The sequence below is a fragment of the Megalopta genalis genome, chromosome 9, assembly GCF_051020955.1.
Source record: "Megalopta genalis isolate 19385.01 chromosome 9, iyMegGena1_principal, whole genome shotgun sequence".
NCBI lineage: Eukaryota > Metazoa > Arthropoda > Insecta > Hymenoptera > Halictidae > Megalopta > Megalopta genalis.
The window spans coordinates 13,922,431-13,946,717 of record NC_135021.1 but is presented as its reverse complement, the minus strand read 5'-3'; the positions used below and the strand labels follow the sequence as shown (position 1 = coordinate 13,946,717).

The 24,287-nt window shown below is 39.0% G+C and overlaps 1 protein-coding gene across 4 annotated transcripts in view; it reads left to right on the top strand.

The window, feature by feature from the left end:
* LOC117224465 (zwei Ig domain protein zig-8) overlaps positions 1 to 24,287 on the top strand; it is a 142,356-nt gene that overhangs the window by 54,911 nt on the left and 63,158 nt on the right. For all 4 annotated transcript variants that reach the window (XM_033477423.2, XM_033477420.2, XM_033477422.2 and 1 more), the window contains one exon: positions 18,469 to 18,635. In XM_033477423.2, coding sequence (XP_033333314.1) covers positions 18,469 to 18,635 — 167 coding nt within the window. The remainder of the gene's footprint in view (positions 1 to 18,468; positions 18,636 to 24,287) is intronic.

Here is a 24,287-nt window from a genome sequence, read left to right as displayed (position 1 = left end):
AATACGTTTAACTAACAGTTACTTATCAATTATTACGTTGTTCATGTGTTGCAATGTAGGGAATACTTTTACTGTAGTAAATATTGTTACGGCAATTGGATGAGATGCTTGCTGAAGATTTATGTATAAATGAAGTATTATATATATATTGACTACGCGGTCTAACCCAAGAGAGCACTGAAATACGAGCATGTTCCAAAATCTGACCCTACATCTGGATTTATTTTAAAAATATAAAATTATGCACGATCAGTGTTTTTTTATCGTTGCTGTGTGTGTGTGAAATCTCTGAAATCTATATATATAAACGATAAAAAAAACACTGATCGTGCATAATTTTATATTTTTAAAATAAATCCAGATGTAAGGTCAGATTTTGGAACATGCTCGTATTTCAGTGCCCTCTTGGGTTAGACCGCGTAGTCAAACTTAACCTCACATTCTAAGAACAATATTATGAGAAAAGCAAAACAGATCGGGAAATGTTATTAAAAGAAGCACAGTAATTACAGGAGATATCTATAAGGTAGAAATAGTGTGTGCAGAAGTATGGGTTAAGCGCAGAACTATGGAGAGACACAGGAATATGGACACAGAAATACGGGGCACGGAATTACGTGCAGAGCCTCTGAAAGGGGCAGCCTCAAAATTAAATTCAAAAACGCCTTTCTTTTATTTCCTTAAAAACGTTATTAAATTATTAATTTCTACGATGCAAAAAGTATATTTCCAAGGACAGAAAACTCGAAATATAATTTTAATGCATTAAATGAAAATATTACAGTATTTAACGAAGGCTTCAGCATAGCAAAAATTGGCTTGAAAGCGCGGATATTGGGACATCTATCCCGCATTCTTGATCTCTGTTTCGAATTTGAACGTCGAAGAGAGCCCGCAGCAACGTTATGAATAAATTGTTCGATTCTGTCGGAGCTTTTTGGTATTATTTTGGTATTTTCGTGAATAACGAGAGGCAAGGTTGCTCGACGTTTTATCAGGAGTTTCGGTGTAGGTGCACTCGAGAGCAAGTTATACCGTTTGCCATGAAGTTTATCGTGCGTCCGTTTGAAATCGTCCCCGACCTTTGTTCGAAAAAGTTGAAGGCAAGCCGCCTATAAAACGCAACAGCCACCGGGTTATTTTCACATCGAGTCCTGTCGTTCGTCGAGGCTTCTTATACGACCGTACATCACGGGTTGGGTCAGTCGTGAACGCACGATAAGACGGTCGCTTCGTCCCGCTGCTGCTTTTAGGTCAGTCGTTCCGAAAGGGCCAGTTCTCGTAAAACGTATCCAAAGTATCGGGATCCTTGAAATCGCTGGTCGCCCGTGAATCTCGAGTGATATATTATACCTCGATCGAATTTCAGGAAAAATCCGAAGAACCGGGAAAATCTTGCTGCTCGGAGACTCCAACTAAATTATTAGCTTGAGTGGAAAACTCGGGCTAACGGTTCTCCTCTGGAAAATCGTAACTCATCCAGTTTTATTCATTAATTCCAGTTTTATTCAAGAAAACAGCTAAAATCGGAAAAAACAGCAAAATCCGAGAAATCAGCTAAATCCAAGAAAAAAGCTAAATCCAAGAAAACGCCTAAATTCATCAAAACAGCTAAATCCGGGATTTATATACATATAGCCAGTGTCGAGGTGAATTCAATGACCTACTATATCATGATGTCAACCTTGTCATAACGCTAAAATGATCTTGGACAGGATCAGCGATTTTGAAGTAACGTGGAACCACCGTGGATGAAGTAACGTAAAATAATGAAGTCAAATTGGCTATCATGGACGTTAATTGATCCGAGCGGAGTCGATTGCGAGAAATTATTAATACGACAGAAGTCTTCGGGCTCTGATAGATCCGTCTGATGGGCGAGCTTGGTTGATTTAGCGGCGATGATGCACGCTCGAAGATTATGATGGAAGCAAGGAAAGGATTTGCGGTGGTAGATATCGCGCGATTGTCGGTACGGTGATTCAAGAAAACTCGTGTTCGAACGGTTTTCCCTTTTCGCGGGAACAGTACCTTGCCGGAACCGTGCGCCCGCAATAAGTGAAAAGAAAACAGCTTAATCCAAGAAATCAGCTCAATCCAAGAAAACAGCTAAATCCAACAAAACAGCTAAATCTGAAAAATCAGCTAAATCCAAGAAAACAGCTAAATCCGAGAAATCAGCTAAATCTGAAAAATCAGCTAAATCCAAGAAAACAGCTAAATCCGAGAAATCAGCTAAATCTGAAAAATCAGCTAAATCCGAGAAATCAGCTAAATCCAAGAAAACAGCTAAATCCGAGAAATCAGCTAAATCCAAGAAAACACCTAAATCCGAGAAATCAGCTAAATCCAAGAAAACAGCTAAATCCAAGAAAACAGCTAAATCCAACAAAACAGCTAAATCTGAAAAATCAGCTAAATCCAAGAAAACAGCTAAATCCAACAAAACAGCTAAATCTGAAAAATCAGCTAAATCTGAAAAATCAGCTAAATCCAAGAAAACAGCTAAATCCAACAAAACAGCTAAATCTGAAAAATCAGCTAAATCCAAGAAAACAGCTAAATCCAACAAAACAGCTAAATCTGAAAAATCAGCTAAATCCAACAAAACAGCTAAATCTGAAAAATCAGCTAAATCCAAGAAAACAGCTAAATCTGAGAAATCAGCTAAATCGAAGAAAACAGCTAAATCCATCAAAACAGCTAAATCTGAAAAATCAGCTAAATCCAAGAAAACAGCTAAATCCAACAAAACAGCTAAATCTGAAAAATCAGCTAAATCCAAGAAAACAGCTAAATCCAACAAAACAGCTAAATCCAAGAAAACAGCTAAATCCGAGAAATCAGCTAAATCTGAAAAATCAGCTAAATCCAAGAAAACAGCTAAATCCAAGAAAACAGCTAAATCTGAGAAATCAGCTAAATCCAAGAAAACAGCTAAATCCAAGAAAACAGCTAAATCTGAAAAATCAGCTAAATCCGAGAAATCAGCTAAATCCAAGAAAACAGCTAAATCCGAGAAATCAGCTAAATCCAAGAAAACAGCTAAATCCGAGAAATCAGCTAAATCCAAGAAAACAGCTAAATCCAACAAAACAGCTAAATCTGAAAAATCAGCTAAATCTGAAAAATCAGCTAAATCCAAGAAAACAGCTAAATCCAACAAAACAGCTAAATCTGAAAAATCAGCTAAATCCAAGAAAACAGCTAAATCCAACAAAACAGCTAAATCTGAAAAATCAGCTAAATCCAACAAAACAGCTAAATCTGAAAAATCAGCTAAATCCAAGAAAACAGCTAAATCTGAGAAATCAGCTAAATCCAAGAAAACAGCTAAATCCATCAAAACAGCTAAATCTGAAAAATCAGCTAAATCCAAGAAAACAGCTAAATCCAACAAAACATCTAAATCTGAAAAATCAGCTAAATCCAAGAAAACAGCTAAATCCAACAAAACAGCTAAATCTGAAAAATCAGCTAAATCCGAGAAATCGGCTAAATCCAAGAAAACAGCTAAATCCAAGAAAACAGCTAAATCCAAGAAAACAGCTAAATCCGAGAAATCAGCCAAATCCAAGAAAACAGCTAAATCCAAGAAAACAGCTAAATCCGAGAAATCAGCTAAATCCAAGAAAACAGCTAAATCCAAGAAAACAGCTAAATCCAACAAAACAGCTAAATCCAAGAAAACAGCTAAATCTGAGAAATCAGCTAAATCCAAGAAAACAGCTAAATCCAAGAAAACAGCTAAATCCTAGAAATCAGCTAAATCTGAAAAATCAGCTAAATCCAAGAAAACAGCTAAATCCAAGAAAACAGCTAAATCCAAGAAAACAGCTAAATCCGAGAAATCAGCTAAATCCAAGAAAACAGCTAAATCTGAAAAATCAGCTAAATCCAAGAAAACAGCTAAATCCAAGAAAACAGCTAAATCCAAGAAAGCAGATAAATCCGAGAAATCAGCTAAATCCAAGAAAACAGCTAAATCCAAGAAAACAGCTAAATCCAAGAAAACAGCTAAATCCAAGAAAACAGCTAAATCCGAGAAATCAGCTAAATCCAAGAAAACAGCTAAATCCAACAAAACAGCTAAATCCAAGAAAACAGCTAAATCCGAGAAAACAGCTAAATCTGAAAAATCAGCTAAATCCAACAAAACAGCTAAATCCAACAAAACAGCTAAATCCGAGAAATCAGCTAAATCCGAGAAAACAGCTAAATCCATGAAAACAGCTAAATCCAACAAAACAGCTAAATCTGAAAAATCAGCTAAATCCAAGAAAACAGCTAAATCCAACAAAACAGCTAAATCCAAGAAAACAGCTAAATCCGAGAAAACAGCTAAATCTGAAAAATCAGCTAAATCCAAGAAAACAGCTAAATCCAACAAAACAGCTAAATCCGAGAAATCAGCTAAATCTGAAAAATCAGCTAAATCCAAGAAAACAGCTAAATCCGAGAAATCAGCTAAATCCAAGAAAACAGCTAAATCCAAGAAAACAGCTAAATCGCCTCGCGCTTGGGTTCCATGAAACGCATCATTACAACAATGTGAAATCGGATTTTTAAAAATTAAAGATATATATATTTAATAAAAAATTCTTTCAATATATATACATCGAGCGAATTACCAAGCAGGAGCCCGCAGGAAATGTTACCGATATGAAAATTAACTAATTTCTCATGGAAAATGAATAGTTACTGCAAAACGTTGAACTGAGACCAAATCAGTCAAAATGATTGACACCTGATTGTTTCTTTCACAGTTCCTGATGTTATAGAAATATTTCTAGGAAAAATTTTTGGGTACATTTTTTTATCGAAGTATACATTATATAATATAAATCATAGGAAGTTTAAATAAATTTAGTCTCGGCATTATTATAAAACGACATACATTAGTCGTGTTTAGGGCTCGGTAGTTCGAATGTTAACTGAAGATAAATTATCTCCTCTATTATCCAAACGAAAAGAAAAACGCGATAGAAATGCAAGTGGACCTCTGTTATCCGAACCGATCGGTCATCCGAACTGCGATGTTCCCCGAACTGTTTACACAAACGATGTTCTACTGTAATTAATTTACCGAGGCTCGGCCCTGAAGCTCGTTAAAGTTTCCTTCTTCGCGGCGTTCCACGAAAATCTGATGTCTAAACCGCCGGCTAGCCGCTAGTCCGCGTTGCAAGCGAGGAAGCTCAAAATTTTCTGCCCTACGGGAACGCTAAAAATGCGAGCAGCGAGACCCAGACTAAAATAGAAGAATGGTAAAAAAAATGAAGTTCAGTGTTGTGCGCGCAACGAAACTTCTTGAACGGAACTCTGGTGCTTTTAACAGCGTTTTATAATTAAAACATTCATTATATAAACATTCTCTCTTTTTTACCGTGATTCAACCGTAATCAACTAGATCTCTCTTGTAAATCTTATTCTTCCTTTAAGCTTACTGTCGTAAATGCTATTTATTATTACTACCTCCGCTAACACACACATCGTCGGATTACATTTCACGTATATTTTGTTTTTATAATTAGTTTTCGAGTTTGCTTTTATATTTACGTTTTCTCGTCGGTTTCAAGTTGTTGAATTTCGTCCGTCCTTGCGCGACTGTTGCATTATTATTACTTTCTCTCACTGTAACGAATAATTCATCCCGTCGATGAAAACAATTACTGTCATATATTTTGAGAAGCGCAAAAATCTCATGTTTTCGTCGCAGAGTCGAGTGTTCTTCGCACGCGACGAGCGTATTACAGCAAACAGTCTTGCCGCGGTGCTTGAAATATGGTTCTATTCGAGTCGGGCCACTGAATATTTTACAGCCGGCTGAATGATTAACGCGACACCTTGCTGGATTGTCACGTGACCCGGCAACAACACGTTCTAACGAAAAATCGAAGGAAGACCGAGTTGCCGGTCCAAAAATTCCGATTGCGAGTACATTCGTACAATCTTGTGTTATTGTTAGCGGAGCTTCTTCGTTCGTGGCGCTTCGCGACGCTTCTTCGTTCCAGATATTTACCGTAACAAGATCGCGGGGGCGTTCGCGGGCTCGTACAAGTACTCGGAAAATAATCGCGATCCCCTTCCCTCCCCCGCCAAGAGATCCTTTGCAAGCTAATTCCACGGTTTTACGAGCCTCTGAATTATTTGCGCTGTTTCCACCCCGTTGACCCGCCGACAAAGTGTTTTCGGCTCTGTTCGCCAATTCCAGAAGAAACCACCCCCTCCGAGCCGAGCCGAGCCGCGCCGCGCCGAGTCGAGCCGAGCGGCGGCGAGCCGCGAGAAACCAAAGATCCCCAACCCCTTGGCCCCGGCCGGCTGTTTCTATGGCTCGTTCAAGAGAGAAAATTCCCAGGGAAACCATCCGGGGCTTTTTATCGCGACTTCCGACTCGAACGTGTCGCTTTTCAACGGAATATCGCGCTCAAAAAGTTATTCAGTAATTTACGCGTCCGCGTGAATAACGAATTACTAACTCCTTGCACCTCGCCACATTACAATCCTTTTCTTTACATTAATCATTGTTCCCCAGAGTGACCGATTCTACTCTCTCCTCGTTTAACGAGTTAGCCGTTGCAATCTCGTTCGAAAAATGTGCAGGTTACTGTAATTATACTGTGTACGTTTTACATGTTTTCCTTCACATTTAAATACGACTCCTTTACGAAATATATAATTCAACCCTTTGCACCCGAAGCCGGATTAACGCGAAATTTAAAACAGCTTTTCCGACCCACGGTTTTTCCATTTTATACGACCCAGTCGCATTTTCTGCGAATTGAATATCGTGACCAGTGCAACAGTTACGCTTTCAACAGCCCTTCAAATATAAACAAATTTGATTAATCAAATTATTTCGAGACGTGACATAACAATTTTTAATGGCTCTTCGTAGTCGCCACTCGACTGTAAAGGTTTAATAAAGAATATCAAAGTACGCATTCTTCTCAACCGGGTACTTCCGACGAGTATGTTCGTCACGGTAAAATCTTTTTTTGCAACAAGTATGCACGTCAAAACTGGTTAAAAGCGGTCGAACGTTTGCTTCCATTCTGCGCGTCCTTATCGTTTCAATTTGAGCTGTAATTTAGCCCTTTGCACTCGAAGCTGTTTCAACTGTAAATCTAAAATCATTTTTCTGACTTACAGTATTTTTATTTTATATGACAAAGTGCATTTTATGCATTCTTATGACTCACGCAACGGTTACGCTCTTGATAATTCTTCAAATCTAGGCTTCGTTAATATAAAAATTATCTTAGAACGTGATGTAACAAATTTTAACGGTGCCTCAGAGTAGTCGCTCGAGTGCAAATGGTTAATTATAACGTCGAATACGCCGATGCAAAAAGTTTCGGCGAATTTAAAAGCATTCTTGGTTCTATGAAAATGCAAAAGAGTTTTATTTTCGTTGCCGTACTTTCGTTCCCGTTGTCTCCGACAGAGGAAAAGTTTCCTGTTTTCCAGCGGAACAGAAAACAGCCATCGGCATCAGCCGCGGATTTTCGAGAAATAAACATTCTCCGCGGTAATTACAAGATACAAAAGGCAGATACAAATCTGTCCCTTTCTCTCAATAATTTCAATAAATCACGGATAACGGGGGGTCCGTTTAACACGTTCAGCGCCGAAAATCGCCCGCTAAAAAATTCCCACGAAGTCAAAGCAGTTTAATCAATTAAACCGAACCTAGAAGATTGAAATTTATCATAGTGGACGAGATCAGAACTCTTTCGCATCCGAAACGTTCTGGGCAAATTCAGTTTGTACGAATATATTACGATGAAAATGAATGTTCAAAATTGGTCAGAAGTTAGTGTCGCCCACAAGTGACCGACGCGGCGGTCAACGTGTTAACCCTAGAAAGATAACCATATGACAACGTACGTAAAAGATAACCATACGCTTCAGAGGCGCATGCTTTTCTAAGGCGTCAATTTTCTACTAACAATGGATATTTATTTAAGTTAATCTAGTCATTTTAAAGGTTTGGCATTATTGTAAAAATAAAATGCATTTATATTATATTTTTGTATATTTTAAGTAATTTTAAACTTAAATCACTAGACCTCTATGAAAAATTAACAAAAATCAACAGTCTTCGGTTTATGGGAACAAATCCCGTAAAATATCACAAAAAATAGTGTTTTATCCTTACAAACTAGTAGACTATAATTTTGGAAGAATATTAGACCGACGACTGAGTTGACCGAGAAGGACAAGTTAATACGCGCGCCTAATAAACAGAGATAGCAATATGTTTATTTCGCAGGCGCCTCTGCGACGTAGGTTATCTTTCTCGGGTTAAAACAGGATCGGTACGACCGATTTTGTAACAATGCCCGCGCGAGCGGACACGGGTCGCACGATTTACTCCCGTCATCTCTATGCGCGGGTGTCCCAAGTATGTCGTTGGAATGTTGATGATCGGCATACCTATTAAAGGAACCCCGGGTCATTCCGGTAATGGTCGAACGTGCCAAATGACGTATCGTCCGGTATTTCCAATTGACCAGTCGTGTTTACTTCCCATCATCGTTTCCCCGATCCGGTCGACCGGTCGAACGTTCATTATTTTCGCATTCGCCGCGATGCACGCATCGTTACAGTCGTTCGTACCACAGAAATTTCGTGTAGTTTACGCGCGTTCGTTTCGATGATTGCGCGAACGAGCGCGGTAGTTCGAACCACGGAACGAAACGAAAAAGAAATCCGAGCAGAGACGAAGAGGAGCGCACAAACGATGATTTAGTTTGGGTGGTTGGCTGAAGCGGGCACTCGGGGGCATAAACGACTGCGCCGAATTAGACGTTCGCCGGCGTTAAAATTTCGAGGATCCGGGCCACCGTCGTTCCCGCGGAATTAAGTAGGACGGAATAGCTGGGCGAGCATCGTTATTAATGACGTATCTCGCTTAACAGTCTCAACCGCGAGTAATCCAACGTAAACGAGACGGTCTGCGGAAGTTTGCAGGTTTGTTAAGACGGTGCACGCCACTTGGAGGTGTAACTAGGGTGAGCCGAGCAAGTTGAACGCGTTTCCGGAGCTGCCTGGCTCTGACTCCGACTCCGACTCTGGCTCTGGCTCTGGCTTCTGACTCTGACTCCGACTTTGACTCCGGCACCGACTCTCTGACTCTGACTCTGCCGTCGAGACTTCGCCGGATAACTAAACCGGCGAATTTATAGGACGCCGCAATTTCCTGCGCATTCTTTTTAAATAACAAAGAACTAGCTAAGGAAAGTTTCGCGACGTGTGTGTTTCTAGCAGGCATGATTCGTCCATTTTCTCTCGAGAGTTCTCCCCGTTTAATTAGTCCGTGGTTGCTGCCACGAGAAACAGTCGAAGACGCAACTATTTCACTGCCCCGTGCTATCGCATAGTGTGTGGTGTTAAACGAGAAAACTGATAAAGACAATGTATTTAAACCATAAATTGTTGTGCCAAAACATATTAACACAGAGTTTAATTGTTATCTGTCGCTTTTTAGTAAATTGACCCACGTATTGTCAAGAATTAGACCAGATTCCAAGCTTCCGAGCGTTTCATTATATACAGTGGGCAACAGAAGTGTTTGTACATCTTCTAAAACGCAATAATTTTTTGAAAACTGAACCAAATGACTCGGATTTTTTTTAGATGATAGAGGGACTAGTCTACTAGACGATGGCTAAAAAGCTTTTTCTTAATTTTGCTATTACATACTTGGAATGAAAAGAAAAAATTAAAAACCCTTATTTTTTAACTTGTTTATCTGAGTCTATAACGAAAATTTGAATTAATTATCGCTCAGATTGTACATAAAAATGGACAATTTGGGAAAAGGGGATGCGATTATTCGCGGCTCGTTTTAGTAATTGTTGACAGTCAGTAACCATAAAAATAAGCCGGAAGGCTCGAATAATCATATCTACTCTTCCCGGATTGTCCATTATTGTGCAGAATCTGAGCGTCAAATAGGGAGAATTTACTGTACTTAACGGTAGAATTACCAAACCAGTCAAAATGACTAATTTCAGATTTTCTCTTTTTTCTCCTGATATTATGAAGATGTTTCCAGAAGAAATTTTTAGATAAACTTCTTTATCCAAGCACACATTATCATACAAGTCGCACGGAGTTTAAATGAAGTCAATGTTGCCATTGTTATAAAACAATACACATTAGTCTCATCAACAGCTCGGTGGTTCTAGTATTAAAGGCGCCATCGAGAAATCAGGACCCTCGCTACGAATACATTGGGTTGGCAACTAAGTAATTGCCGATTTGTTCAATGAAATAAAAAATTTTTTTTACTTGGAACGAAGTTTAATCTGTAATGTATTTTCCATTTTGTTCGATGACCTTTTGCCATCTCTCTGACAACTTGAAAATTCCACGCTCGTAGAAAGTCTGATCCTTTTCGGCCAAAAACTGAGTTAAGTGAGATTTTACAGCGTCGTCATCATTAAAAGTTTTACCACGAAGGGAGTTGTCCAGGGATCGAAATAAGTGGTAATCCGATGGCGCGAGATCAGGGCTATATGATGGGTGTAACATCGATTCCCAACCAATATCCATCAATTTTTGCCGAGTGGACAAAGACGTGTGCGGCCTAGCATTGTCCTGCTGGAAAATGACACCTTTACGATCGACCAGTTCTGGTCGCTTTTCCTTGACCGCTGCATTCAATTTGTCCAGTTGCTAACATTCACGGATAATAAAAAATAACATAATAATAATAATAATAATAATTTTATAATATATAAATGTTATATATATAATAATATAATAATAATAATTTGTATAATATAATATAATATAATAATAATTTGTATAATATATATAATAATATATAATATTATACAAATAGGAGTGAGAGACATCTATAACTGAAATCGGCAATTACTTAGTTGCCAACCCAATAATTTGTACAAGCTCCGTGAGATCTGAAATACTTTGATTTCCGTTTTTCCGATTTCTCCTCGGTTTTCGATAAAAGCTAAATCCGTCAGGATCGATCGCGAGGCGAGAAATTCGAAAGCAGCTGTTGCAGCGGGACAGGTGGAAAAATTCGTCGGTCGGCCGAGTGTGAGAGCCTCCTTTTTTTCGGCGTGGAAGGTGTCGCGCGTCTCGCGTTCCGCCGACGCGTTTCCACGGAGGCATCGTAACTTTTGTCGTTCCATGATTGATTAATTCGTCGCACTCGCAATATTTCGGCGACGGAATCGTCCGGCGCCTCGTCCCAGCCAGAAAACCAGAGATGCTTTATACGCGTTTGAAAACGGTTAATCCCCGGGGCTGTCGCGAGCACGGAATATTTCGCGCGCGCGCGCGAGCCTCGGTCGCGGGCGCCGATTCTTCGTGCAAGAACCGGGCTGAAATGAAAAATCCGCCTGTGCGCTGAAAAGCCTCTGTCGTAAAGTTGGCTGGCGGATCATAAAAATGAGAAACAAGGAGGCAAACAAAAAGGAAGGCGTATTTAAACATCCGGCCGGCGCGGTTCTTTGTTTCGACGGATTGAAATTACGAAACGCTTGTTTGCGGAACGTCACCGGGCTTGGCTTCTCCGTCATGCCAGCCGTATCCGGATAATTTAATGCCTGCACGAGTATCCGACTTCATTAACGCAGTATCTGCTTTGAACGCGCCTGTCTCTCAAAGGAAATTCGCCTCGCGCAACTTTGAAATCGGAAGGCACGTCGTTGCACAGCATAAACACGCCGGCGCTCTGTCAGCCTCCACAGGTATTTCCCATTGATCTTGAACCCTTCGCGGATTCAATTATCGTTAAACGGGCCCGGGAGCTGTATCGAAATAGGCGATAAAAAATCGGAAGGTTCGGAAAGTTCGTTCCATTCTCGTATATCCTTGCCGCACGTAAATATCAGGCTAGTGCATATGAAATGTCGGATTTTCTTCACATGCGAACGTTCGTTTCCCTGTTTTCGTCATGCTTTTGTTCTCGGCATAATCTCGTTTATTGTTGTACAGTTCATTGTCACGGTCGCATTTCGACAAAGAAGATTTTCTCGAAAGTGTTTCGTTTTGTTATTTGTTTCGAATCTCGTAAGGATATTAATCTAAGCGATTTTCGTGTAATTTTTTTATACGAGTATAAACTTGGTAATAATGCTGCAAACGCTGCACGCAATATAAACCAGGCGTTTGGGGAGAATACTGTTAACGATCGAAAAGTGCAGCGTTGGTTTAACCCTTTGCACTCGAATGGCGACTCTGAGGCGCCACTAAAAATTGGTATACTATTTTTCAAAATCATTCTGAGAGCATCAGACTCGTTTATTTATTTAAAAAACTATTAAAATTGCATTGTACTTGCTGCAATAGGCTCAATTTCATATGCATAAATCGCAATAAATTATATAAAATAGAAATACTGTAGATCAGAAATCATGTTTTGGATTTCGAATTCAAACAGCTTCGACTGCAAAGGGTTAAAAATTTTCGGTCTGATGATTTTTACCTACGAAACGAACCGCGTGGAATACCCAAAAAGTCTGTGAAAAATAATGCTCCGAAAGCATTGGTGGAAACGAATCCAATCTACGAGGGAACTTGCTACCAGAACTGGAGAGACAATTACAGGCGAAAAGTGCTGCCAGTATATTGATGAAATGCATGAAAAATTGAAAATTATACGTCCATCACTAGTTAATTGGCATGTCCCAATACCTCTCCACGACAACGCTTAGCTGCATAGGTTGTACAAAACAATTGCGTTATTAAGTGAATTAAAATATGAAATTTTGCAGCACCTAATTTATTCGCCGGATCTGTCGCCAACCGATTTTCATTTTCTTAAACATTTAGAACAGATTTTACGGGCTAAACAGTATGAAAAAGATCAGAATTTCTTTAAGAGAAGCATCTATGCATTAAAATCTCGTTGCGAAAGATGTATTTAAGCAAATGGAGTATATTTTGATTAAATAAGCAGCTTTTGAAAAAAGATATGCAGTTTTATATATTCACTTAAAAATTTGACATTTCATACGCACCAACCTAATACTACTACTAATAATAAGAAGAAGAAGAAGAAAAAGAAGAAGAAGAAGAAACAACCTAATACTACTACTACTACTACTACTACTACTAATAATAATAATAATAAGAAGAAGAAGAAGAAGAAGAAGAAACTGTTACAAAAAAAATAAAAGAAAGAGATTTTATATATACGGTAAAGTAAGACATAGAAAATATAATAAATGTAAAATTTAGCTGCGGATTTTAGGCATTTGTGACAATAATGATTCGATCAAATACAAAGCAGCGAAAATAATAAAAGAATTTGAAAATACTGGTACATTAATTTTAACTCGTTAAAACGATTAAAGAACGAAATCAATGTCTAGGTAACTCTCGTATCTTGCAATTAGTGCAAACAGTTCTTATTTTGTATAAAAATCCGCTGCCTAATTCGGAAACATACAGGAAGTACCATCGCTAAACAAAAACTAAAAATAAAATATGAGAAGAAAGATGGATGAAGTAGAATATAGCGAACAGTACTCGTAATAAAAGTAGAGTGTCTGAAAAGGGGTGAGGGACGAGCTTTGAAAATAATCAAGAAGAAGTCCATAGCGGCATGGAATAATTGCGGCAATAGCTTAAAATCGTTGCCCGATCGATTTCTGATTATTAGATTTTCCCGCGTTCCTCTCGGAGAATAGAATAGGAGGTTGATGCGGATTGCGATGAAACGGCAAAGTCAAGTCGTTTGGCCCGATTAAATAAATTGAAATGACGCTCGCGATATATTTAGTTCAATGAAACGACTTAACCCTTTCTTTACGACGGAGTTGACCGCGATTCGAAACTTTACCGCGTGGCGAAGTGTAACGTTTTACGAGCTCTCTCGAAGTCAACAGCACTTCCTGCAGCGTGCTTTGTCCTTAGCATCCATAATCGTCGGGGTCATCTTACTTACATTCTAGACTCGTATCTTTTCGGCGAGCGGTTTTTATGCAAATTGTATTCTAATATCGCCATTTACTTTCCAACAGCATTTTTCTTTCTCGCTCGTTCTCCACCACAGTCTTGACTAGTCTATTTCGGAGCTTATTCTACTGTTCCCATAGTGACGCGCTAAAGTATTCGTATTCGTAGACTTTGCAAAACGCAATCACTTTTCCGAAACTGAATTAAACGACTGGAATTTTCTTTTGAAATGTTAGAGCGACTGGTATGCGCGTATATGTGATCTAGATATGAGATCTAGAGAACGTATTTTTAAATTTTCGTTGCAGACTCGGCTGAAAAAGTTCCAAAGAGAAACTTCTTTGATCTTATTTCGTCATTCCGAATGAAAGCAAAATTAAGAAAAAACGTGTCTCTGTCGTTGTACAGTAAACTGGCCGCCGTGACATTTAACAAAACTTCAAGATATTTAATCCGGTTTTTTGAAAGAAGTTATTACGATCTAAAAGGTGTACGAATACTTCAGTCCGTCACTGTGTATTCACATGATTTCTCGGCCGATGAAGCTCGACAGTAGATAGGATTATGATAATAAATTCTGGAGAACGCGTTCCAGGGATGACGATATTTCACGATTTTTGGACGTCACGAGACATACTTCGCGAGGAACCGATCCGGCGAACAATTTCCGACGATGCTCCGCCACGTAGTTTTTATTTGTCGTAGATATTTCGCAGCGTTAAAAGCGTTTCATCTTTTCATCTCGCGCGAAAATTCTGCATTCTCTCTCTTTTCCTCTGTCTCTCTCTCTCTCCTCTCTCTCTCTCTCTTTCCCTTTTTCATCGTGGCCTGTAATTACACACGGCGCGGTAAACGGTGCCGCGTAACCCCTGGCCGGGTGAGAAATAATTTTCTCGCTCTCCCGCTAGACGCATTTATTAAAATTATATAGCGCAAAAGGAAAGTATAGAGCGATCACGTATACTTTGAGCGGTGTACACGGCACACGGCGCCCGGTACACGGTGGCCCCTTCGCTGCTACGTTGTCAGGAAGCTGTTCCGTCGCTTGGTAAAATATTTGCCGCGTCCGAATCGATAATTTCCTTCTACGAAATGAAGACCGGAGTTTCGGCGCACGACCTACTCAACTTCACCGTTCCCGGTGAAAAATCTACGAGCTGCGTCGAGTTCGTTGCACCGGTGTGCAACGTTCCCGTTAATAACTTCATTATACGGCCCGAAACACCCATATTTTCTAGCACATGGTGTGCGAAGTTAAGGGTCTCTTGCTCGGTAGAAGACAGGGCTTGAAGAGAGGAAGAGAAAAGAAGAAACGGACAAGCAAATTCGGGGAGATATGTAAGGAAGAAGAGGATGCAGGATCAAAGTGAAATTTACTAGCTATTGATTGTTAACACGCGTTGAATGTGTGGCGTCGCATCCCTCTACCTGAGCGCGGCCGCTCACAAAATTAAAACTTTAAACAAAAAACATGTTATCCAGTGCTGTAGAAGCACAGTGTCGTACAAAGGTTTTCGCAATTTTCTCATCATGTTAGAGCGAAGCAGTGTGTTATAGGTTGCAGAGCTATACGAGGGTTCCCGCAGTTTATCCTATCGTGTTAGAGCGAAATCGTGTTATAGGCTTCTGTGTTGTAGGAGGACTACCTGTATAAGGTTGAGTTATAGTTTTGGTGTGCGATATTAGTATATAAAGGGAAACGAAATAAGCGAATCGCTAACTTACAAACTAACAAGGAACACTATTTAACTGATGACAAAATCGCGAAGATCTATGTAAATAGATCGGAAGTATATATCATAGAGATCACCAAAATGCCAATTAAAAGTGCTACCAAGGCCTGGTCTGACCTTGAGGGATTAACAAGGAGGGAAGGAAAATTAATGGTGCTTTTTGTTTGGAGTTTAGTTTATATTTTCCTGACTTTTATCTAATAATATTGTTGCTAATATTATTGCTAATACTATTGCTAATATTATTGCTAATACTATTGCTAATATTATTGCTAATACTATTGCTAATATTATTGCTAATACTATTGCTAATATTATTGCTAATACTATTGCTAATATTATTGCTAATCACTACTAATTATCACTTATCCCCATTCATTGATCCATTATCACTTACACCCTACAATTTAATTTCACGTAAAGAGATAATTACTTTTACACAAACGGATTTGTCATTCTCTTTCCCTCACTTTTTCTTCCTTCTCCGCTGACTTCGAAAGCTCAAACCAGGACTTGATAGCACTTCGATTTTACATTTTTTGTGATCTTCGTAGCATATTACTTTCGATCCATTTGCATAAATCTGTGCAAATTTATCGTCAATTAAAAAATACCGTTCCTCGCAAGTTTGTCGAAAGAGAGAACAAGACAAATTAGAGATTCACATTGCAAGATCCGAGGTCTATTTCCAGACTGAAAATGAAGACATTCATTCGTGCAATTGAAACGAGAATTATTACTGTATACGTACGATACGCAACATCGGAGAGATTGAAAGCCGTCGCGGCGGCTCGGTTTGTTTCTAAATTTTGCGACGCGATAGAGGAAGCCAACGGCCGTTGCAAGCGGTTGATCCGGTTGCACCGTGTCCAGTGTTCAGGGTGGACAAACGAGGTCGCGGCCCTCGGCTCGAAAAAGTCAATTACAAGTGTAATCGCGTATCCGTTCTCGCGCGAGATCGGACAGCGAGCAATTTATCCGAGAAATTTCGCATCGGTCAACTCGACGGCGGATCACTTCAGGACGCACCGATGTCCGAACGGTTATCGCGGGCCGGAGTGGCCCGAAAGTACGCGTTGGAACGACAGCCGCATAACTATCCACTATCCTGTTGGCCGTGTGCATCTCTCTCTCTCTCTCTTTCTCTCTCTCTCTTTCTCTCTCTCTCACTCTCTCTCTCTCTCTCTCTCTCTCTCTCTCTCTCTCTCTCTCTCTCTCTCTCTACGCTCTTCGCCTCTAGTCCTGCACTGCGGCAAATACGATCTCGTTCGCAACCGAGTCCCTGTAACGGGATACGTTTACGCTGCTGCGAGCTGCAACACAGCCCCGTGCATCCTGCACGATGCACGATTACACGATTGCACGATGCACGATGCACGATGCACGACCCGCGGTGCGCGTAGCGCGCGATGCGGGGCGCACGGTGTACTTTCTCCCTCTGTATGCACCGCCACGCTTTCGCCATTCATTCAGGCCCGACGAGAAGGTACCCCCGACGCACTTGATATTAAAAGGAGATTAGATCGATCCACGCTGTCAAACCCAATGAAGACCTCCGCTCTCAAAGCTTTGAACCCCTTCACAGTGCGCTGTGATATTCAATTGCGCCCATTAACTGGAAAAAACGTAATTGAACAAAGTATCGAACCATCTGTTTCCTTGCGCATACACTTGAAGCCGATCGCTTTTACGTTATCCGGACTGTGAACGCTCGTCACTTTTACGGGAATTCTATACGCCCATCTGGAAATGTGATTGGCTTCTTGAGAATCCTTTTTACTCTTTTTTAAGTGCAGAGACCATTTTGCTTTGTATATCGAAGCTCGGCGTTATTCCGATTGTCTCGAATAATTATTTCTCTAATTTTCCCTTTTGTTCGAACATATTTTATTCGAATATTCGTCGTAAATTATTCTATCTATTTATTCCAGTCATTCTTTATTCGAATAACTTTTTATTCCAATAATTCGAAAATGTAATACGGAAGAAATAAATCGATGAATCATGAAAGAACACTTTATATTCTGCCAGATTTATTCAAATCAATTATTTTCCATACGAATTCCTGTGCGAATAAATTCTCACTCGAATAGAATTTTATTCGGAAAAATTCTTGTTTAATTGCACATTTACTCGCTAGTTTTTATGCTTTATCCATTATTCGAACAAAATTTTGTCCAACTCTGCCATATATTATTGATCGGTCGCGAAGAATGCTTCTCGCATTCGAGCCTATAAAAGTGATGAACATTTTATTCGAATATTCGTCGTAAATTATTCTATCTATTTATTCCAGTCATTCTTTATTCGAATAACTTTTTATTCCAATAATTCGAAAATGTAATACGGAAGAAATAAATCGATGAATCATGAAAGAACACTTTATATTCTGTCAGATTTATTCAAATCAATTATTTTCCATACGAATTCCTGTGCGAATAAATTCTCACTCGAATAAGATCTTATTCGAATAGAATTTTATTCGGAAAAATTCTTATTCAATTGCACATTTACTCGTTAGTCTTTATGCTTTATCCATTATTCGGACAAAATTTTGTCCAGCTCTGCCGTATATTATTGATCGGTCGCTAAGAAAGCTTTTCGCGTTCGAGCCTATAAAAGTGATGGACTTTTATAGATGCGAACGGATGGAACAGTGAAAATAGCGCTCGAACCAGAATGACTTTAAAAGTGATAGAATATTGGCAGATGTTTACGCCGGCGTTAAGTTAGCCGGATAAAGAATTTATCCAGGTAGAGAAGCATACCGATCGATTGTTCTCTTTCTCGTTTTCAGAGGAAGCTGTGCGCAGTAACCGGCTGTTCGAGGCGGATACATCGGAAACACGGCAACCGTCGGACAGCGAACCGTACTTCGACACGACGATTTCGTCGAACGTGACGGGTCTCGTCGGGGAAACGGTCCAGCTCGTCTGTAAAGTGAAGAACCTGGGAAATAGAACCGTAAGTGCTCCTCGACTCTGCTTCCTTCGCAGGGCTCCGGGCCTCTTGATTTATTCGAGACAATCGTTTCATTCTAACCAGAAGCTCGCTGCTCTAATCGTTTCGCCGAAAACTGCGGTCGACTTCGCGAACGAACGCGATGCGCGGTTTGAAAAGAGCACAAAGACCTACTCCAAAGACTTCCGCCAAAGTACTGCACCGCGGATCACGAATATTGTCCTAATCGGCGAACGGGGCGCTCCATGGTGTAAAATTAATTCGGAAATTCTACGTTCGCGCGGCCGGAAACGAAACGTTGTGAGAACGGCGTGTTTACAGTAGCTGCCGTCTGTCGAAGAGCCGAAGAAGCGAGAGATAGGTAGAGAGAGGAGAGAAAGAGAAGGAGAAAGGCCCCGAGAGAGCAGATCCCGTGTGGATTAAACGCGTTGAAAAGCAACTTCCGATTATTCCGGTTATGCAATTATCAACCGGGCTCCGGGGTCCCGAGCAACCCTGTTGATTAACTTCGAGCATCGTTTCACGGTATTACAGCGAGTTTGGCCCGCAAAGTCGCGAAGTAGGTTGCTTTGCGTTCGATTACGTGCGCGGGATGTTAAACGATTCGTTTAATCGATTAATAGAATGCCATGCATAACCCGCGCCCGACACTGCCGAATGAATTTTAATAATTCACCACTGACACAGAGAAATCGGAGTTTGCTTTGCTCTTGCTTGATCCTTGGGAATCCTCTTGGTTCCTCGAGGAAAACTGAAGTCGTTTGGTCGGTCGAACATTGGCTTGGTTGTTTTATTTAACGCGTTCGCTACCAGCGTCACGATTTGCGACGACCACGATTTTGTATTTTACGTAAAGAACGTCGAATGAATTTTGTGAATATAATTATTGAAAATTGTAACACATGGCATGATATTCGGAGAATTTATAGCTTCTCCTTTATGATATTTTTACCATATTTTTGTGAGAGGATACGATGCTTGCAGACGACGCTGAGCAGAGTGACGCTGCTTGCGAACGTGTCAATATTTGATTGGAAATCTCGTTTTATTGATCGAAAGAATATCAATATTAGAGGAAAAACTTTGGGTATTTAGTTGTATAGATATCAATTATTTGAATATATTGAATATATTTGAATATATTGAATATATTGAATATATTTGAATATATTTGAATATATTGAATATATTTGAATATATTGCATATTTGAATATATTGAATATATTGAATATATTTGAATATATTGAATATATTTACTACGTTTGAATTTATTTACTATGTTTGAATATATTGAATATATTTACTATATGTGAATATATTGAATATATTTGCTATATTTGAATATATTGAATATATTTACTATATTTGAATATATTGAATATGTTTACTATATTTTAATACATTGAATATGCTTACTATATTTGAATATATTGAATATGTTTACTATATTTGAATATATTGAATGTATTTACTATATTTGAATATATTGAATATATTTACTATATTTGAATATGCTTACTATATTTAAATACATTGAATATGCTTACTATATTTGAATATATTGAATATGTTTACTATATTTGAATATATTGAATGTATTTACTATATTTGAATATATTGAATATATTTACTGGATGTGAATATATTGTATATATTTACTATATTTATGTTTATTTACGGGCTATTGTCTTTCAGTTAATGCCAACTATGACGAATATGCAAATAAACCATAGTGCTGCGAGACGCTTACATGACAATACTTGAATTGTCCTAAATGCATTCTGTCGGAAGGTGCAATATGTGCAATCAGAATTTAATCTACTACAATACCGATTTACATTGCAAATGATTCTATCTATATGAGATTCCTGTGAAAAGGCAGACTCGAAGACGGACGAGATAGCGGTAGTTTGAAAAGATCGCAGATTCCAGGGCTGTTAACATTACCGCTCAATATTCTACGAGCAAACAATAAATCCTGCAATAACCGTTTACGTTCAACAGACATAATATTTCGACGTTCGAGTATCAGAATATGTACTCATGATTAGACTGCAGATTTTATGCATTTATGTCAAAAATGAGTAGCTGCAATATAAGTTTACGAAAACGTAAAAAGAATTTGATAATGTCGTTACGCTATTTTCGATTTATCTAAATTATCTGAAGAAACAGTTTATTTTTATCTCATTTCTGTTTCTTACGATCATCTTGGCAAATATTTATTTTGCATAAAGATCCGCGGTCCAGACACGATCGTATATCGGAGTCCCCGCGAGTCGGCCAATTAAACGCGAGGATTTATGTCATGTTATTTCCGCCCGTACCGTTTCAGTTCAGCGGTTACCCCGGGATGATGTCGCCGACGGCCAGTTCCCCTGCGAAGTAAATATCAGTTTTAAATTTCGTTCCCAAGACCTTTCGCTCCCGGAGACATTAGGAGCGAGACGGTGTCGGTGTCGATGTCGATGCCGACGTCGACGGCGACGTCGCCGACGGAGAGTCGTATCCGAGGATAATGCGCCGCGCGAAGCACGTTGCATTATGTTTCGCTGGGCGCGTCCGCCGTCAGCTTATTACCGCCAGCACTTCGTCCTTTACACCATCGGATCGTAGAACTTTAATATCCGTCCTCCCTCTATTTTTTCCCCATCGCCCTCATTGTCCGTCGTTCGCATCGTCGCGCCATTATCCCGAACACCGTTGACCCGTGCTACGATCCGACGCATTCAAATTCATAGACTTATTCAGAGTTCCGTAAAATTTGAATCTACACGTTCTTATCGGAGTCGGAGAAAAGTGCACATCAAACCGACACGAGGTGTGAACGAGGGTGGCCGAGTGAGGAGAATTGCGATAGAAAAGATCGGATCGACGACGATTGCGAAACTTGGAAACTCGATTGTTTTATAACGGAAGTGTTTACATCGAAGAAACGAGCAAAGCTATTCTCATCGGACGATCAGCTAGGGTAATTGTGGGTATTACTGCGGTTTCTCAATGAGGACGAACCTTGACTGAGAAAGTAAGACCTTTTACGTCAATGAATTGACAACGTGAGCTACACCAATTATTCTTTAACTTGAATATTCGCTTTTCTCAAAATATTGGATCTCCGAAAGCACGAATTTGATTAAAAAGCGTAATGTAAAGAAATCATATGTGTGCGTATATTACTGCGGCTGTGTATCTATTACTGCGAGCCAAATACTGCTGACGTTCCGATTACTGCGTGTCAAGATTGACATAACCTATTTTCTTTCAACCGTACACACACACAGCTATAATTTCTTGGATTAAGATATTCTCTCTGTATCACTTTACAAATTGGGTATAGGTACTCTGTAATCAAGCGTGTTCGCATCGGCTTATCGAGAACTGCACTGTATAGGTTCGCAGTTCAATAAAACACCGCAGTAATGTACACACATAATAAAAAGCTATGCGCCAAATACTGTGTTAGTATAATATTTGTGGATAGATAATAGTGACAGTGTATGTCGATCTTTTTTATCAAAATAATGATTACTTCATCTAAAAATAACGCTGAAATGAATAGTTTATTATTAATTCCCAAAATATAAATGCCTTTCTAATCACCGTTCACAGCTGTCATAACGAGTATTTCATAAGACTCAACGTTTCAGTAAGCTTCCGGATGTCAAAAGTCAATAAATGAATTAAAACTGCGATTAATATTACTTATATGTCATATAAAAAATTATGAGGTTTATTTTTAGAAGATTACACGCTACAAAATGTTAGATTTCATTGCATTTATAAAATACCGCCGTATTTGGGGCGCCCGCAGTAATACCCACACTTACCCTTATAAGTTTCATCGCCGAGCCGCACCGGTGCGATCGGTGCTATTACAGCTATCTACACCGGTGACAACATGGACGTACACTCCCGTCCATAATGATTATTAGGACATAGTGCATATGGGTACTTGCCTGTAGAATTATTTATCCGAAGATTTATTGCTACAACAAAAATATGCAAAAACTGCTTGCATGCACTGGATGATAATAATTAAAACATTATGATATGGCTTCCCCAATTTCACTGTTTAGGTCAAGTACCCTACTTTTATGAATTCTTCGTACTCAGGGACACGCGAAAGTCATAATATTCTTGGTCGTTGGATTCGTCTTGAATCTATCATATAGCGATAATAAAAATATATCATTTCATTTAAATAAACTTCGATGACCTAGAAATCTCAAAAAATATAACCTTGAACAAATATTTTTGCCTATCATAATATTTGCCCCTCTGAACCAACTAACGTTTCCCTCTGACATTTTTCTCTATCACGAAAAACATATTTTAAATGCTCGAGTTAGGTGAGACACCGTGTTACATCGAAATCAACCCTTTGCACTCGAGTGGTGACTCTGAGGCACCACTAAAATTGTTAGTTCGCGTTCCAAAATAATTTTTATATTAAGAAAGTTTAAATTTAAAAATTGTTGAAAGTGTAACTGTCGTCACAAGTCATTGCAAGACTCAATTATATTATTAAATATATATTATATATTTATATATATTTATATTATTATAATTATATTATATATTTATATAATTAATTATATTATATTATATTATTAATTATATTAATTATATTATATATTTATATTATTAATTATATTAATTATATTATATATTTATATAATTAATTATATTATATTATATTATTAATTATATTAATTATATTATATATTTATATAATATATATTTAATAATATAATTGAGTCTTGCAATGACTTGTGATGACAGTTACACTTTCAACAATTTTTGAATTTAAACTTTCTTAATATAAAAATTATTTTGGAACGCGAACTAACAATTTTAGTATTATTATATATATATAATTGAGTCTATATATAATATATAACATTAATATTAATATATATTATATATTTATTAATATATATTATTAAATACCATAAGTCAGAAAAATTGTTTTAGATTTGCGGTTAAAGTGGCCTCGAGTGCAAAGGGTTAAGCAACACAATTAATCCAGAAAATTGCATCAGTGTTCCAATAATGAAGTCCCTGGAAATGGGTAAGAGCCCGGAGACTTCTAGACGGGAGTGTACCTGAAGAATGGTATGGTTGAAGTTGGATTATTTACAGTGGATGAATGCTATCGCGTTCAAAGTAGAATTACCGCCGCGTCATGGGGAAGCACGTTCGCGGTCGTAATTTCTATCGCGTTCTATTCTTTGCGAGGGGTGTGTAGCGCGTTGACGGGGCGCGTTCGTTGACGCCTCGCGTGACTTAATACGGGTAGGGGACTGTACGGGACTGCGTACGACCACGCGGGACTGTACAGGACTGTATTGGACTGTTGTAGAACTGTATTAGGATCGTTGTAGAACTGTACAGGACTGCATCGAAACGGATCGACGTGGTCACGCGTGTATCCGCTCGTGTACCCGGTTGTTTACCGATTAGTTCACGCGGGCTGCGTATTTACAGCGGACTAGATGTTCTCGCGCGCGCGTTAAGTTAAATTCTCTTGTTGTTCGGGAAATTTTCAAACGCTATACTCCGCGCTCGGATGACACGCCGCGCGGCATCGCGCCGCTGCTCTCTACCGTCCAATTAATTTCTCGTCTCCCGTCTCCGCAATTACCGAGCTGCGC